The sequence below is a fragment of the Candoia aspera genome, chromosome 3, assembly GCF_035149785.1.
Source record: "Candoia aspera isolate rCanAsp1 chromosome 3, rCanAsp1.hap2, whole genome shotgun sequence".
Lineage (NCBI taxonomy): Eukaryota > Metazoa > Chordata > Lepidosauria > Squamata > Boidae > Candoia > Candoia aspera.
The window spans coordinates 102177915-102196695 of record NC_086155.1 but is presented as its reverse complement, the minus strand read 5'-3'; the positions used below and the strand labels follow the sequence as shown (position 1 = coordinate 102196695).

The window sequence follows — 18781 nt, the reverse complement described above, 5'->3', positions numbered from 1 at the left end:
TAACTTTGCAATCTGAAACAGGCAAACCCATTTCAATGAATAAGCACACAGCACAAACTAAGCAGGTTATTATTATTATTATTATTTTTTCATAAAAAGGGTCACCAGGGTTTCTACTCATAGCTGAACCCTGCTCTATGTGCTCCATCTCCAGTAGTGTGGAAATTCCACTGAAAACCCATTTATAGCCTACAGCCCACAGTAATGACTTAACAGTGCTAGGATTCACCTATCAAGACATTCTAAAAGCTGATACACTTTTGCCTATATTCAATTCAAGCGGTCATTGGTGAGAATAATCAGAATCAAGTAGCACAGCAGGAACCAGAAGGCCCCCACAACTGCTGAAGCACTCCTGTTTTTCCAACCAGTACCAGCCAATCCATACTTGTAGAAATATCACACTCTCAACTGAAACTCAACCAAACTGCTGGAGACTCACAGACCAATGGGTGACGTTTGCCACATTTTCTTGTAAACCCCATTTAGCTAGCCCCCATCAGGCTTTGTAACTAGGAGTTTTGCTGGATCCTTAGCATTTCTTTCCTGAGCTTTGGCTTCTTTATATGTAAAATGACAGTTTATAACCTAAACCAAAGATACTTCCTAAGTAGAACTCATATAACTTTCTGCTCTAGAAGGATAAACACCAGTCTATCACAGCAGTTGGATAGTTTGTACTTTACGGTACCTCAACCTGTTTTCCTAACTGTGAAGCTGCCATTTGCCACCACTGATATTCTCTAATCCTCTCAGTATTTATAACACCCGCACTCTATTCAACTGCCCCATTGGCGGACCATTTAATCTACTCCAGTTCTTAGGCAGCTTTTTTGTTATGTTTCGGAGAGAGTTTGCCTGACATAGAGGATAAAGTATCTATTTACAGGGTAAACGTGAGCAGCAGTTTCCTTCCATCAAGGGAAAGAAGGGCCATGGAAAAGAAGCTGCCAGACTGTAGGACCACGTACACTTGTTGCCTACAAGGAAGATATATTTACTTCCTTGACAGCAGAAAATAACGAACTGAAGTAGTCTACAATTATAAAACTAGCCATGGTACACCATGACAAGTAGTTAAATTCCAAATGGGTTTCTGAGGAACATGAAAAACCAGGGACAGACAATTCAGGGCCACATCACTAACTAGCATTCAAGAGATAAGTTCTCTGTGGCTCTCTCCCCACTTTCAAGGAATGCTCCCTTTAAAAAAAGACGTAAGCGTATACAACAGCAACAAAAAGAAAATCGTTTCATCCTCTCCTTCTGAAACAGATAACTATTTACAATGGAGTGGGGGAGGGATATGCTAAATATGGGGCAAGTTTGCTTTCTGAGCTTTTTAGGCCTTTTCTCCAACAACCTTTCAGAAAATGTTTGCACCGCAGAAAAGCATTACAGTTGGGCAGTTCTATTTTTCTGCTCTCTCTTTTTTGTTTAGGTTCACTGCTAAATTCTTCTATTGCTGTCCTAAACTATCTGGTGGGTGTTTTGTTTTCTGTTTTTAATATGCCTGCCACCTCATTGTCACTAAAGGATGGCAATTGGGGGGCGGGGGTTGAGAAAGCAAATGGGAGGCAGTAAAAAGAAAAAGACCCACCGAGATTTGTTTAACCAACAGAGGGAGAGAGGAAGGGAAACAGAAGGGCCGTCATCCTGCTTCCCAAACCATGCTGGGAAAGTAGGTAGAGGTGTTTCCCCTAGTGCATGCTGGGAAGGGCAACCCAAATCCGCACCCTTTAAGCAATGGCGCCTGATACTTTTTACTGTTTTCCCTCCTAACTGCGAGGGGAGGAGGGTTGCTTGATGGCATATCTACTTGGCTGTTAGCTGTAGGCAGCAATTCCCGGGGCTGGAGAAAATCAGGGTGGAATAGGCAGATGCACGCAAGAGGCATTGAAAAAGAAACAAGAATGAGAAAGAGAACCGTGATGAACAATCATAGGAAGGTGGTGCCACATGGCAGCTTTGCCCAATGGCAGCAGAACCTTAACCAGAGGCATTCAGGTACAGCTGGCTCTTGAGGATGTAATCAATGACTGGCTGACACAGGTAATCCACCACATGCCCGTCGCCATGCTGAAGGGCCAGTCTGTGAGGGGTGGGGGACAGGAAGAGGAAGGAAGAGAAAGCACGAATCAAGTTACTTTAAAGCTAGACAGGTATACAGTCCAGGCTACCCATCTTCTGCTGGTTCCTAAGCTAACCCTGTGTAATTTGCTAGCTGGCCCATTTCCAAGAGAGCCATTGGAGACGAAGGCAAGAAAAGCCCTAGAGCAGAGATTGGCAGTCTTTGATGGCAAAGAGCTTCACTCAGCATTGTTGGGAGAGGGGAACTGAGGACTGCAAAGGAGATGTGGCCATATGGCACATATGGGTGGAGTGACAAACCTATTTCAGATCTTGTGCAGTTTTCATCAGTTTCCCACCACAAAACGTAGGGAAACTGTGTCATCCATTTCCAGTAATTATGGTCAGAAGATGCTCCAAGGCCTGCCAAAAAGGGGAGTCGGGCTGCATGTGGGTCTAGGGCTACAAGTTACCCATCCCTTTCCTAGTGTTAGAGAAGTTCATGATATCCCAGATGGAAGTGCCTAACCCTTGTGACATGTCTCATACGGGGGAGAGTCTTTTTTGCTTAACATAATTAAGAAATAATCTATACAAAGAGCAGTTCCTGTAGCAAATGGAATTCAGCATGTAATTCTCCTCCAATCCACTCCTCATGCCAACCAAAGTAGTGTAGTCCAGGGAGAATTTAAATCACCTGCTCTTTGTGTAACAAACAAGGGTAGACATCTTAGTGAAACATAAGCAAGTTAAAACTGATTAAAAGTTCTCTCCTTTGCCAGTCTTATTGACAGAGTTACAAAATTCTGGATGAACTCAGCTGCAGATTCCACAATTTATTTCTTTTCAACTCTGCAGTGCAGTTAAAGCAATCAGCAGTCCTCCAGAGTTGTTTTGTATAACAGACCTTCTGCTTCTCTCATCCAGAGAATATAGCCCCCATGTCAGTTAGAGCAAGCAACGTTTGGGTTTTTCCACAACAGGCAAAAAGGTAAATGACAGGGAAGAACAGCTTTGTAGGTCTATGAAGAAGGCAGGATTTATGGGTTGCATCCTAAATTTTTCTGCCTGTGCAAGTGCCTGTACTTTACTCTGTGTGCACAGGATATAGGTGGCCACGTTAGGATCTGACATAATAGAGGAATGGGAAGAAGTCTGCAATATTAGAACATTAGCAAGCATTCTTTCCTTGAACAGATAGCTGCCTCTCCAACCAAACCAATGTGGAAATTTCTTGACAATTATCTTGCTGGTGTTTCTTTTTCCCCTGATAAGGCACCTTCCCCACTTATAGCCCACTTCCCCTCACTCACCTGCTTTTAGTGGAACTGACAATCGCCATGGGGTGATTCACATCGTCCTTCACAACCAGGATATTGTTCTGTGGAGGAAACATTGACATGAATATCAGCACGAGTCTTTTCCTATGCTGCACTGAAGCAGGATATTTGCATTTAAGATTTGTAAGCTCGAGGGGAGGGCCTTTTCAGTCATGGCATCCTCACCTTAGACTGCCCCCCCTCCATTGTTTCTGAGATCTATCTTTAAAAAAAAAATAGAGGAAAAGTGAAGTTGTTTTTATCCTAGTAGGTATTTTGAGTGGAACAGTTGAACATTTTTGCTGAGAAATTATCTTTCACTGTAAATAATTTTAAACTAACCTAGTACTTATTGTACTTTTATTGTTTTTAACGAGGAGGTTTTTTTAAAAAAATCAATGAATTGTAAATCACTGAAAGTGCTGTATTCAGCTATCTGGCAGAATAGAAAAAAAGGAAAAGTATTGGAAAGCAAAACTAATTGTACTAAGTTTTTTCTCTAAATAGCTCAGAATGAGATTTGGGTCTGAGCTATTTAGAGAAGCAAACCAAAAATTAGGGGAACCCTAGTCTCAAACAGATCCTAGGTTACTCCTGCTGTTCTCTTGTTTGCCTTTCAGATATAGTGTCCTTCTGAAATGCTTCCCACGCCCCCCACACCCTTCTGTGGACTGAGATCTCTTTTATGTGATGGTTGTCCAGTCTGCGGCTCTCCTTCAGCCTCCCAAGGTCATTCTCACATGCCATTACAGGACAGGAAGGCTATTCACATCCTTGACTGTTTCCAGGCAAAGGTCTCCTGCTCTCCTGGCTGCAATTTCCTCAGCAACATAAAAGACAGGATTCTAGCAGAGGTCCTGCCCGCAATATAGGTAAACCTAGAACGGGCAACTGTATGCAGCCAGGGAAAGAAGGGAGGTGCAGAAAAAGCAGGATGGAGTGCTAGCCTAGAGTCCATTTATCACTGCAGTTTTGCAACAACAACAACAACAACAACAACAACAACAACAACAAAACTTACTTTATACTTGCGAAGTATAGAGGAATGGTTCATGATTCTTTCAGTATCAGCACCATCTCGTGGCACAACAACAATGCCAAAGTCTCCCACTATCACCTCCATCTGTATAAATTAGAATGAATACCCTTTATGAAAATACATATTTAAAGCAACTTTTTTTCTAAATCTGAATCAACTTTGTGGTTATTGGCTTCCAGTGAAGATGTATTCTCCGCACTTGGTTATATTTGGATCCATTTTCTTGCTAATATGATTTTTTTCTCTTATAGACTTCTATAGAATGTTCAAAATTATAGCACATAGTTTTGGCTGAACCTTGTGAACTGTAGATATTTGAGGGGAAATCAAGGCATGTCTATAACTCCCTTTAGAAGATAGTGGCACTCATGAAATCCAACATAAATTTGCATGAACATGCACCTTGAAATCAGCTAAAACAGCTTCCCTGTGCTGCAAGAAATGATGGTCAAAAGATTTACTTGAGGCAAATGAATCAATGTTCAGGAAGATATTCAGATGCTGAGGTTACTACAAAAGCACTTCCTTTTCCCTATTCCCAAAGGAAGAAAATAACTTGATTAATTTATATGGGGGAAATTAAAGAAAGTACTCAATACAGTAGTATAACCAAGGTGTCATGTAAGGTATGGCTTAGCATATTCTGGTAACTGCTTACTTTGTAAAGAAATAGGACTAATGAAACTGGATAAGATAGGGGATAAGGGATAAGGGATAAGAGAGAAAGAATGTTCTTCTAATAGTTGATAAAAGAAATGGCTTGCTTGAAATTTAGCTTGCTTCTGTGAAGTTACAGGCACTGATAGATGCAAGCAAGCTGTATGATAGGAGGTAGTGGCCCAAATCCAATTCCTACACTCCATCCACTGCTTTGGGAACAGGAAGGGTGGAGAGAGGAAGGAAAGATTTGATTCACACCTGACTGCCAGAGATATCCTGGCTTTGTAAGCTGTGTCCAAAGCTAAACTTTTATGCACATAATTTCTTGCTGGAAATTTATTTATTTTCTCCTTATAAGAGTCAAGGGAGAAGAATCCTTTTCCTTTTCACTCATACCACTGAGAGGCTTCTCAACCAGTATATTACAGCTCCTGGAATTCTCAGCAATAGTTAGCCTAATTGAAGAATCTGGGAACTGAAGTCCATAGATCTGGAGAGCACACAGTTTGGAGAAGGCTGAATTGGCATGTGAATACTTAAGAACATTTAATCAAATCCTTGCTACTTTACATTTAGATCTAGTAAGTAGAATGGAGAATTTCAAGAATAGTCTCAAGCTCAAAGTGTAGCTGAAGGTAGAACACAAAATGTGATTTTCAGTCTAGCAGAAACTGAGTCAAGCCCTTCCTAAAAAGAATTATCTAATTGTCTGTCTACCTGTCTGTCTATCTCCATCCATCCATCCATCCATCTCTGGCCAAACTGGCTGTGGTGTGTTAAAGTTGGTCTAACGCATCCAGACAGCACTGGATTGGGGAAGGCTGATCTAAGGAGCATATTTTAAAAGGGAGGGCTGTCTATGCCCTTGACATGTGAATCCAAATGTAACCAGCTTGAGGATTAGTGGGGCATTTGGATCCATGTACTGGAGGTTTAAATCCTACCTAGAGACCTGGCACAATGCCTGATCTGAAGGGGTAAGCAGGAAATGGAAGAACAGGTGGTCCTAAAAAATTATCCATGGCTACTGCTGACCTGCATAAGGGGAAGGAACTAGTTCCCACCAGAAGCCACACCTGTTCATTCCAGTCCAACAGGTTTGGAACAAGCCCAACTCATTATCAAGTGTCTTGCTTTGCTATTCGAAGGCCTGTTAAAATATTCCTTGCCATCACCTCTACAAAACTGAATATATTCTGGAAACAAACTATAAAATAAAATCCTCTATTTTTTTTATAAGCATAAATCCTGCAAATTACCAACTTAATTTCATGTTGTTTTGTATCATTCTATTGTTATGATTCTCCTCTTGGTGTTCAAAAGTAAATTTCTATACTGCATCTTCTTCTTCTTCCTAGCATTTTCCCGCTATCGCAGGGTCTGCTTTTTGGATCCTGAAATGCCACTTTGCCCGATTGTCTGCATCCTCAGGGTGTAGACCCTCAATTTGCATGTCCTTATTGATGGTGTCTTGCCATCTTTGTTTTGATCACCCACGTGGCCGCCGGCAATCGATTTTAAGATGGTAAACTATTTTGGCGACAGTGGAAGTATCCACTCTAAGGACATGTCCATACCAACGAAGCCAGCTTTCTCTCATCTTCTCTGTAATTAATGACACACCCAGTTGTTGTCGGATGGCATCATTTATGACATGATCAAGCAGGGAGATGCCCGGTATCCAACGGAGCATACGCATTTCCATAACATGGAGGTGGCTCTCTATACCCTTTGTTGCTGCCCAATACTCGGTTCCATACAGTGCCACAGGGTGAATGATCGTCTTATAGATCTTAGATTTGAGACGGGTTGGTATTTGTTTGTCACAAAGCACACCGGTGAGTTCTCGCCAGCGCAACCAGGCCACATTCACCCTCACTCGCGCATCACCGCTGATGCCACCATCACCTTGGAGATGAGAGCCAAGGTACCGAAAGATGTCCATCTTCTTTAAGTTTTCTCCATTTATTTGGAGTGTCCCATGGGTGGTTACAGTCTCTAGGTACTCAGTTTTCTTTATGTTCAGGTGGAGTCCAAAATGGCTGAGGTGGTCATTCCATGCCTGTACTTGCCACTGCAGTTCATTCCTAGCAGTAGAAGCATGCATGATATCATCAGTGTAGAGTATGGTCCAGGGTGCATTTCGCTGCAGGTCTCGTGTGATGGTATCCATGACTAATATAAATAGGAGCGGTGACAGCGCAGAGCCTTGGTGTACTCCGACCATCACTGGAACTGACAGAAAGGCCAACTGAGCATCACACATGGGTATAGCATTTTGACCCAGTCAATGAGTAATTCAGGCACCCCATGATTACAAAGTATATACCAAATCAGTTGGTGTAGAACATGGTCAAAATTCTTTTCCAAGTCTAGGAATGCCATGTGCAATGGTTGGGTCTTCTCTCTGTGTTTATAAGCTGGCGAGCTGCAAAAATGGCATCGGTAGTCCTGCATCCTTTGACAAATCCACATTAATTGATAGTGGGTTGGATGATGTTGCGAATGCGCTGGTCCAAATTTTTTTCCAAGATCTTCATAGTATGGGGCAAGAGGAGAACTGGGTGGTAATTGGTGCAGTCAGCTGGGTCACTCTTGTTTTTAAATATGGGGACTGTTATACTCATTGACCAATCAGTTGGTACACAGCCATTACTCGTTATGGCATTGAAGAACTCGGTCAGCCAATGTATCCCCATATCGTGGAATTCCTGCAATTTCCAGAAATCCGCAGGTAGATCATCAAGTCCTGGGGTCTTCACATTTTTCATACTAACTACTGCATTAATGACTTCCGTAGTAATAATGGGCAAAATTGGTCCATAGATTGGCATGCCTACCGGAATTGGTGGGTGCAGGAATTCAATATTGGAGATCTCATTAAAATGATCACGCCAACATTGCAGAATTTCCTGCTTGCCCTGAAGTCTTTTGCCATCCTTGTCCTTTATGCACATATAGTGCTCGATGTCTTGGGCGGCCTTTTTTCATGCTTTGGCCATGTGGTAGATGTCCTTCTCCCCTTCTCTTGTTTCCAGACAATCATATAGGTCTTGGTAGTGTTCAGCCTTGGCTTTGGCAACAGTCCTCTTAGCTGCTTCTTTGGCAGCCACATAATACTGCCAATTTTCCTTGGTCTTATCTGTCTGCCATTTCTTAAAAGCTCCTGTACTTGTTTGGTCTACAGACACGCTTGTTTATCGATATGTCGGTGGCCCAGTTGTGCGACACTGAGGATTTCTCTGGCAATGGTAGTAACAGAGTCACAGAATGCCACCCATGTGGTGTCACTCAAGGCAGTATTAATAGCTGGAAATGTGATTTTCCTGATCATTGCTTCTTTAAAGTTCTGTAACTTCCACCATTTGATCTTCTCTGGACCTGTGGTGCCACTCATTCACTTCTGGTGTGTTATTTTTAAATCTGTGATGAGTAACCTATGTTGTGGGGCAAGAAGGTCAGAGGGAATAACCTTCATGTTGGATACAGTGGGAAAATCATGCCTTCTCAGAAGAATATAATCAATCCGACTACTATTTCTGCTGCTGGTATAAGTAATAAGATGGTTTAAACGTTTCTTTAAAAACGTATTGCAGATTACGAAATCATTTGCTTCGGTGAAGTCGAGGATTCGTAATCTGTCTTCATTGCAGCTTCCATAGCCTTTATTCCCATGACACTGTTCCAGGCATTTCCCACAGGTCCATTTAAGTCACCATAAAGAAGTAGCAGATCTTCTTCAGGGCAGGCAGAGATTCTATAAAGAAATTTCTATACTGCATATTTGCAAATAAAGTCTTTATGGATTGAGCAGAATCACTCTCTCTCAGCCCTAGAGGGCAATGGCAAACCACTTCCAAAAATCTTGCCAGAAAAACTGCAGGGACTGGCCCAGGGTCACCCAGCTGGCTTTGTGCCTAAGGCAGGACTAGAATTCAATGGTGTCCCAGTTTCTAGCCTGGTGCCTTAACCACTATATTAAACTGGCATTTTTATTGAAATGAGAAGCTGATGGGCTGCAGAGCAAAGTGCTAGGCTCGAGTATAATTTCAAAATAGAAGGATGTCTTTGGCTCCCATTGCTTTCTTACTAAGTAAACTTAATGGAAGTCTGCAACCAAGTGCTGTGTTCCTTTACACACACACCCAAAAAAGGGACCTGTATGCTAGAGTTAGAACCAGTTTGGTGTAATGGTTAAGGCACCAGGCTAGAAACTGGGACACCATTGAATTCTAACCCCACATTAGGCACAAAGCCAGCTGGGTGACCCTGGGCCAGTCCCTCTCTCTCAGCCCTAGAAGGCAAGGATTTCTTCCTTCTTTGTGGCGTGTTTTGGATGGAAATGCTGAACTCTCAAAATAGCTTACAAAGTTCAATAATATGAGACCCCTGCCCTCAGTTTTACAAATTAAAGGCACAACACAAAAGAAAAAAGGGAGAGAGAAATGGGAAAAAAAATATTTAAGACTTTGCCTAGGGAATTTTAGGGATGCAGACTGCCAAGGGAATTTTAGGGATGCAGGAAGACCTTCTGAGGAGGGTAGGAGAGAACCCTTTCCTTCTCTTGGAAATTCAGATCTCATATGAATCAAAGTAACTTATAATTTTGGACAACTCTGTTTTTCTACATGTACTTGAAAGCTGTATTACATTAAATTGTTTAGGATCTATGCTTCTAAGGTCTTACCTATTCATGGCTTAACCTTCATTTAGTCTCCTCACTGTAATGAGAATTTCTTATGGCAGAATCACATTTGGATATCCACTAGCCATTTCTGTGTGGCACAGACAAAAGGCATCAAGCTTGCTGGCCTTTTTGAGTTAATCTGAAAGGTGGCAGACTGTACTTCCCTAATATTTCTCCAAAGTCTTTTGCTTTCCCTTTCCTCCAGAATTATTATATCAATCTATGGTCTATTTCTTCTTCTTTCCCTCCCTAACTCAATTTCTGTTAACCATCTTTTTTCAAAGTCATGGTGCCCTTTCATCAGATTCAAGAGTAAACTTTATCATCCTGTTATGAACTTGCCATGATCCAACTCTATTAAAATATGAAAGATTTATTTATATTACAAGAAAATTCCTCTTGAACACTGCTATTAAAATTGCCATTGTCAGAACTAGAAAAGAAGGGGTCATGAACAGGGAAGGTGGAAATAGACCACCAATCTATGATTTCCCAAGCCATCAAAAAGTAAACAAAACTCCTCAGGAATTATATATATATTATATGCTAAATCAGCAGCTACTGTGCGAAAATGGAGAAGAAGGAAGGAAGGAAGGAAGGAAGGAAGGAAGGAAGGAAGGAAGGAAGGAAGGAAGGAAGGAAGGAAGGAAGGAAGGAAACCACTGTGTTGACCATTTCCTGTCATCTACTCACATCAGCTTCATTCCAAAGGCCTGGGATACAGAATGACTCCAGCAGATCACTTCCACACAGCAGCAAGATTCGGAGCTCTGAAGGAAAGAGATACAGATACTCAGACGTTCCCTGGATAATCATCCTGCACTAATCTTTTTGCCTTCACCCAAAGGCTTAAAAAAGGAATGAGAGCAGAAAAGATAGGAGTTGTGGTTCCCATGTTGTTTTCAGAACTGAAGTGCCTCCCACGTATCTCCAGTGCAAACGTGTTCAGCGAATGGACTGTGACAAAAACCGGTTCCTGAATTCTGAATTTCAGGGATGCTGTGGTTCTCACAGCTTTGGAATAATTTGGCTGTTCCTACCATCCATTTATGACAGGAAGAATGTTATGTACCTGTTCGAACAGGATATGATCTGCAGCCACAGGGACTTCTGAAATACGTATTCCAAGAGAAAGCACAACAAAGGCTTGGTTTCTGAAAGGTTCTTTGCCATTTCAAAGTGCTGTAAGCAGGTCGGAGTTCTGCAGCAGGTTTCCCCAACTTTATCCCCTCTGGATATGTTGGATTTACCAACCAGCATGGCCATTATAGGAGTCAGAGTCCAGCATATCTGCAGGGCAACATGTTACCCACTGCAGTTATCTCAGCAGAAAGGCGAGTTAGAAAATTACTATGGCTAACTTCCAGCTTAGTTTATACCCAGCACACTCCCAGTTAATCCCTGGTGCTGGTTCACCTGTATGCTTAAACACCTGGAAAAAATGGGATGTTTTCATGACTGGGATGCTTTTGGGGTGCTCTGGTTCTGGGTCCCTGCTGAGCCCATAACCCTTTTTTTGGGGAAAAATTACAGTGGGCAGTTTCCAGTTTAATTTGCACCTAGCACACTCCCAGTCAACCCTTATATCTATATCAGAAAAAGCACACATGCCTCTGTTCAGCTAATAAAAATATAGCTTGATGTTTGTTTGCTTATTAAACATCAGCAAAGAAAAAAAATATAGTTAAGTGGCAAAAATGGGGACAAAAGCAGGCAGAAATAGGGAGATATGACTATAGACAAGAATTTACATTATTTATACATATATATATCTCTGTATAAAAAAGATACAGAACTTTCCAGAGCCATTGGAAACAATCCTGTGGGCAATTGAGTATGGACAGTCCCAAAGGGAATGGCCTTTAGTTAGTCTGGCTTTAACCCTTTGTGTACATAACCTTAGCAGAATGAAAACAGAAAGTAGGACAATGGGTGAACCCTCCTCTTTTCTGCACCATTAAAGAAACGGGTGGATGGGAATGGTTATCCAACAAGACATCTACAGTGCATTGCATATACAGATAGGAGGAGCTGCTGCCTAACAAAATGCTTAAAGAGCTTAACTGGTTGCAACTATCTTTTTTTCCTCTGAAAAACCACCCCAAAATGTTAATTGCCTTTTAACCAGACACTCCCCATGGAAATGTTTTGCTGCTCTCTATAACCCCTGTGGTCTGTCTGCATTTTATTTTTTGCACAAGGAATAATTATTTAAAGTTTATCCGACTTAATTAGCACAGCTCTCATTTTCTCAGACTCTAAGCTCTAACAGCGTGATTGTGAAAAACTATCTGTGGAATTTCAGTACATGTGTGTCTCACTTTTCTAATGCTCAATAAAAAAATGAGTGTCTTTTGAGAGGAAAGCAAGAAGAATTACCATTCTGGGTCTCCCAACATATATCCTACAGGACTGTAATAGTTGTTTACAGCTGTTAAGATTTTATACATAATCTGTAAAGGATAATCAAATGTTCCCAAATGCAGAGCAATATCAGAGTACTTAAATGAGACTGTCATCATTTTCTGGTACTGTATATATGCAAAAAAACTGGGAAATACTCAGGCACTCATGAAAGTACTTTAGGATTGTTAGCATCTGTCTGTCTCTCTGTCCATCTACTTCACTGACCACTGAAGTCTCTTACTGATATTCCTTTAGCAATGTCAGTGCTATCTTCATTTTTGGCAATTTTGTGTACCAATATAATGCATGCTGCAGTGACTTTTCTGTGCCTGTATGAACACAAAAGCAGAGACATTTGGAGCAGGCTCATAAAACACTCCCTTTCTATGCAGTTGACCACTGGAGAGAAAATATCCTTCTGCTTTACGTCTGAAGGTGACTCAGATTACAGAATGCAAGAAAGTGATCTAAGAGTTATTTCCATTCTGCTATGCTCCACCATCTGTCACTTCACTGTATAATGGTAGAGCTCTATAGAATTTCCAGGTAGGATCCCATAAAATTATATCCAACATCAAGGATATAAAATCTTAAAGATGTGAAGTCTGCTATGGACAGCAATGAAGGGACTGCTAGCTTCTGTCATGCTCCACTCTACAGATTTGCACGCACACAAAAATGTATACTTAGGAAAAATGTATTCCTTAGTGGACATAGTTGGGAAAGCTGAGTACAAAAAAAAAGCATATATTGGGGTAGTTATTTTTTGAAAGTGTACACTAGCGGAATGCAAAATTCCATCTATTAGGGAAGATTACAATGATAATGAATGTGGGTTTTTTTAGTGCGAGAATAATTGACAGACTACTATTATAAGTGAAAAAGAGTGTCAATGCACATGAAACAGATTTGGAATGATTTTTCACACCCTAACCCATTATTAGGCACTTGTCTATTTGAAGGGCAGTGCTGATTCTCTGATCTCATATGCATTTTCTTATCTGCAATACTGCATAGTGTACAGCAAGGTAAACAACAATTTGGATTCAATTCCAAAAAGGTGGTTTGGAAGAGGGAGAGACATGAATGTAGCACTGTTTACAACTCTTCAAAACAGCTACATCTTTTCCTAAAATTTCACAGTCCTGGAAGAGATGCAACTGTTGTTAAGAAGTTGTAGACAACTGCTACGTTCACAGCCTCTTCATCAAAGCACCATTTGGAATCAGTTCAAAGTAATGCACAGCTTTCAAGAGCTTTTGCAGAATTAAGTAGGACCTTTGCAGATGATACCATTCCAGTCCTCCACTTCTGGTATGTTCTAGCTATGTGTGATACAAATCCCATAAACTCCTACAACACGTTACATGCACCCTCATCTTTGCATGCCTATTTTATTCTTCCAACCAGAACCAACAACAGCTGTGCAATAAAATAACCACAGTTCTTTTGCCCTCATTGGGCAAATATGCCCACTTTTCATGGGCCTATGGATGATGCTCACTTACCAATCTCTTCATATCTCATCACGGTTCCCAAATTAGCATTTTCATCTAGAAACCAAAAAGAGAAAATGCTGAAATTGTATTGTATTTCACAAAGTGACCTATGATGTGGTTGTCTATTAGTTAAAAACACTGCATTTACTAAGCAACTCTTACTATGCAATCATTTATCTTGCCCTTTTACAACTGTACTTAGAGCACCTTTCCTAAAGACTGTAATTAAAAGCAATTACATTAAAATGAGGGTTCTAAGTAGCAATAATAACAGTGGCTGAAATCACATTTCTTCATCGAATGTGAAAGAGGCTGACAAGCCTGAGTGCTGAATACTTTCCTTCAGCTGCTTGGTCGTCGTGCACGTCTCGTATGTCCCTAAGAGATTCTTCTGAAAACTCCAAAATATATCAAACTTTTAATCTGATAATTGCATAACAAGATCTTTGAGCCTGACAAAATGGAAAACAAGTGTGATATTAGATAGTAAAAAATTCATTTTCAGGCCTGGTTTGGATTTGTCCAACTTTTCTGAAACACATCCAAGATAATTCACATGCAGCATGTTAGTGCTCAGCGCAGTCCTGGAAGTACCTGGGGATAAATCTAGGAATGTCCCAAGACAGGTATTGCCAGAGGCCCAACGTATTTCCATCATCTGTTATATGTTGGTAGAAACCATTTGATTGTTCTATTAATTTATACCCCAAACAATCTCCAAAGGAAGGGCTAGGAAAGAAGCTAATTTCAGTCACAGGTCACAATTTTTAGCTGGCTGCAGACAATCACATTTCAACAACATACCCACAAAGGTGAAACGCTCCATTGGGGGACGAACACAGCAAATTCTGCTAAGGCTTTCTCCCACCTTCCCCAAAAGTTTTGCTAAGGAAAGAAGGAAAGCAGAGGACAAAACAGAAAAATCAGCATTCAATACAGTGTGGAAGTACTGGAGTTTACAACTGAAACAATATTGCCCCTTCATTCAGTGGCTTTCCTACAAATAACGTATTTGTAGATTGTGATTTGATCACCAGAATTTTTTTTTTATCCTTACTTCCTTGACAAACTGTTATTGCTGGTGTCAACACAAGCTCAGCACAAACCTGCATTTGTTTCTTAAGAACTACACTGCAGACAAAAACATGTGTCATCTCATTTAAATGGAAATCACTAAAATGCAATTTCACCCAGCAGTTTAAGTATATAACAAGAGCCAAGTGTTGATGCTTATAGTCCAGTGTGACCCATGTACTTAGAAGTGATACTAAATTCAGCCAAGATTATACAAATATTTATAAATTAAACTTATATCACCAACTATTGAGTTATCTTGGCAGTACACAATAAAATATACATTCAAAATGAAAATCAAAGACAAAGGTGCTTAAAAGCAAAATTAAAAAATAATTAAAATCAACAATGAAAATAATTCAAAATCCATGAACTTCAATAACTGTGTCTGAGCACCCTCTGAGGCAGTTACTAACTATTATTATACTATTGAGTGTAACTTATTTTAATAATTTTTTAAAATATTACTATCATCCTGAGCATGCACATTGAAAGTAAAATAAAACAGTTTAGAAATAATATATATATTTATATATATATGTATTTACCATGTATAAATAGATACTATAGTGTATCTCAGTATGCCAGATCTGAGGACAAAGTATCTGGCTGGTCAGTGCAGAGATGCTAGACTAAATGGACTATCAGATCCAGCAGGGCACATGTGTTACATTTAAAGGCAATAACACCTACTGGATGATCAAAAAGTGAAAAGGATCTATTTTCGCTCTTTTTTCTGGGTCCCCCAGCAGTTGTTTATAGTCAAAACCAAATAAATTCATACAGCTGATCCAGTTCCCACTGAATAGTAAGGGTTATTGGTTTGCAAGACAAAAATTCTCCCTGCACCATTATACCCACACCCCAGTGGGAGCTGCTGAGCTTGCCGATCGGAAGGTCGGCAGTTCGAATCCGTGTGACGGGGTGAGCTCCCATTGCTAGTCCCAGCTCCTGCCAACCTAGCAATTCGAAAACATGCAAATGTGAGTAGATTAATAGGTACCACTTTGGTGGGCAGGTAATGGCGTTCCGTTTAGTCATGCCAGCCACATGACCACGGAAGTGTCTATGGACAAACACCGGCTCTTCGGCTTTGAAACGGAGATGAGCACCAGCCCCTAGAGTCAGACATGACTGGACTTAATGTCAAGGGAAACCTTTACCTTTACCTTTACTACCACCTGCTGAGGCCAAGAGCAAACCAGATGTGCCATTCAGAAGATGAGAAAAAGGCAGACATAAGGGTGAGGAAGGACCGAAATGTCTCAACATGCCATTTAGTGAAAGGCTTAAATTAGGGACTGGTGGCTGTCCTGATTACAGATCATAAAGCTGAATTAGCAAAGTCTGACTGAAACATTTTGCTTTCTTTGGGTGGAGCAGGAATTGGCTCTCCCCTCCAGGTGTAAAAGTACCTAAAATCCGATGCTGGCCAATTATTTTGGCACCTAAGGCAGGAAACAACATCACGGGCTCTCTCTCACCTGGGTTATCACCTTTCTTACTCTTGTATTTTCAGAAGCTTCTACAGGCTCCCCATGGGGCATCTTTAAGGAACATCTGGGCTTTCTGCTGGCTCTTACCTGCAGTTGGCTTGTTGGAAACGTTGCTGTTCTGGTAAATAGGCTGTGGGGTCTCATTCTGGGGCTGTCCAATCACTGGGGTCAGAGAAGGTGTGTTCACATTGGACAGGATACAACCAGTAACTCGCTGGAAGAAATGGTGAAAGTTTTCATTTTCATATGCTTGGCTCATAGCCCTTAGCCAATTATCTTTCTCTATCTGCAAATCTGCCAAAAACCTAGGCCACATCTTTCACTCTTTTGGTCTTCCAACCTCTGTCTGAAGGACTGTGTGAGTATTCCCATCTTTAGATCAGACCAGAGCAAGTTATTTGGGAAAAGTACTGCCAAAGACCTAATCATGTCTGAAACTTTCCATGTGTTTGAAAGCACCTCTCAATTATCAAGAAGGATAAGGCAGTAAATGGCTATTAGTCTTGATGGCTATATACTATCACCAGGGAATAGGTCTCTCTCTCTCAACATCTGTAGGTGGGAAACACTCGCTGACAGTGTTGTTGTGCTCATGGTGCAGCTTCTAGGGTTTCAGAGGCTTCTACCTGGGAATGAAACAAAAAAGCACTCCTAAAAGTAGGCCTTCAGACTGATTTGGCAAGGTTCCCCTGATGCTCTGAAGAGAGACCTCCTAGGGGCTTTAGACCTTTGGTTATTATTTCGCTTCATACCAAACTGTATTTGAAAGTGTAAGCTTTCCAGTCCAAGCCATGACAGTGGTAGCAATGTCAGAGTCCATGAGCAGACTAAGAAAGGCATCTAGTTCAGCCAAGTCCTAGGGAAGGAGAAGGAAGATTGCTCATGGTGGATTGCAAGCAAAACCAAGGCAAGGCATCAGAGGTTGTTTGTGTCCACTTCACTTCTGCTTGCCTATTTGAGCACAAGTGCTTTAAGAGACTGCAAATATTTCTCTGTCTTTCTTCTTTCAATATCCACATATTCTTTGAAGCCTTTGGTTTAATCCCTCAAACCATCCTTCTTCAACTCGATGCCCTATAGAATGGTTTGGATTACAACTCCTAGTATTCTCAGCTGGTACACTAGAAGTTCTGGTAGACACCATCCTGACATAATCTGAAGACACAAGGTTGGGGAGGTTTGCTTTAGGTGATGTTTCAGTGTATGTGGGTCAGATGTTAGAGGTAAAGCTGTCAGCTCATTGAATCAAAAGTTCTGATACTTGGGTGAGGCTGGGGTGAACATCTTTGGACAAGTCTTCTGAACAAGAGAGCAGGCTCTGGTGGCTTCCCCCCGCCCCCACTAATGAGTCTCAGAGCCGGTATTAGACTGTTAGTGAGTTCACATAGCATGCTAAGCTCAGTCAATGATGTGGGCAGTATGCTGTATCATTACTAGATGACAACCCCAAAGTGTGCCAAGGCAAATCAAACTGTCTCCTGAACCTGGAAAGTCCATTCAATTATGGGGTAAAGTCCAAGCATTGCAAAAACAGTTCGGGAGAGAAAAAACAAGGTGCTCCATTAACAAACTTGCTGCTGTGGGCTAGCAGCCATAAAATACATGTCCTAAATGCTGATAGGAAGCACTGGACCTGGCTTTGGACAGGATTAGACGTGGGGCAGACTGTTGACATAATTAAGCTTTCTTCGTTAATCATGGGATATTAGGCAGAAAGTGGGCAGGGGCTTTGATATCTCCCAAATTACAGCTCATTTAGCATGGCTGTTGGAAAGGGATTACAGCTGGGTTAATGTCTGACTACACTAACCATTTTGTATTAACCAGGCCATTGTTTGATTGCATTTACCCTTTGTTAACTTTGCCTATACTTTGCTCTATCCTCTCTCTACTGTTGGATTTGAGATACATTAATAAATAAAACCCCTTCCATTTGTCTAAACTGTTCTTTGAAGGGCTCCAGACTGTGCAACTGTAATACTGGGTATAATGTTCCCGTAGCAATCTGGATAGAAAAAGCAATTGCTCTGACTCACGAACAGACTTCTTAAGGCTTTAAGCAACAGGGCATCTTCAAGATTATATAGAACCAATTTGGTTATGCCTAAGGTGTTCATCTTGCCTGGTGAATTTAAAACTCACTGCTGGACCAGAAATATGCATTTTATGTTTAAAGTCTTAAACACTTGGTGGCCTAAGCAGGCCATCCTGCCCATTTATTTTTTCAAAGGGGGACTTTTTCAAGTTCCTTACACTGTGCACTTCCAAAAAAGGGGCTTTTAAAAATGTATTCCAAAAGAAGCCTGATTGGTTTCCATCAGATCAAGACATCTTTATCCACCTTAACATTTTAAATTCACAGTATATTTCATATTGAGAAAGGTACATTATTACTACACTGTAATGATGTCATAATTACTTTTTTTTAATATGCTCATTTAAAAAAAAACTTATGAGTACCTTTTTATAATTAATTCTGGATAAAAGATGAAGAAATACACAAGTAATGGCAAAATGAAAAAAGTGAGTCA

The 18781-nt window shown here is 40.9% G+C and overlaps 1 protein-coding gene across 1 annotated transcript in view; it reads right to left on the bottom strand.

Annotated features, from left to right (window-relative positions):
• Positions 1-134: 134 nt before the first annotated feature.
• Positions 135-18781, bottom strand: part of NMNAT2 (nicotinamide nucleotide adenylyltransferase 2) — an 81001-nt gene continuing 62354 nt past the window's right edge. Inside the window, exons 5-11 of the mRNA XM_063298449.1 lie at positions 16338-16464; positions 14485-14565; positions 13690-13734; positions 10469-10545; positions 4411-4512; positions 3384-3451; positions 135-2092 (exon numbers count right to left, since the gene is read on the bottom strand). Of these exons, the coding sequence (XP_063154519.1) occupies positions 1990-2092; positions 3384-3451; positions 4411-4512; positions 10469-10545; positions 13690-13734; positions 14485-14565; positions 16338-16464 (603 nt within the window). The 3' untranslated portion in view covers positions 135-1989. The remainder of the gene's footprint in view (positions 2093-3383; positions 3452-4410; positions 4513-10468; positions 10546-13689; positions 13735-14484; positions 14566-16337; positions 16465-18781) is intronic.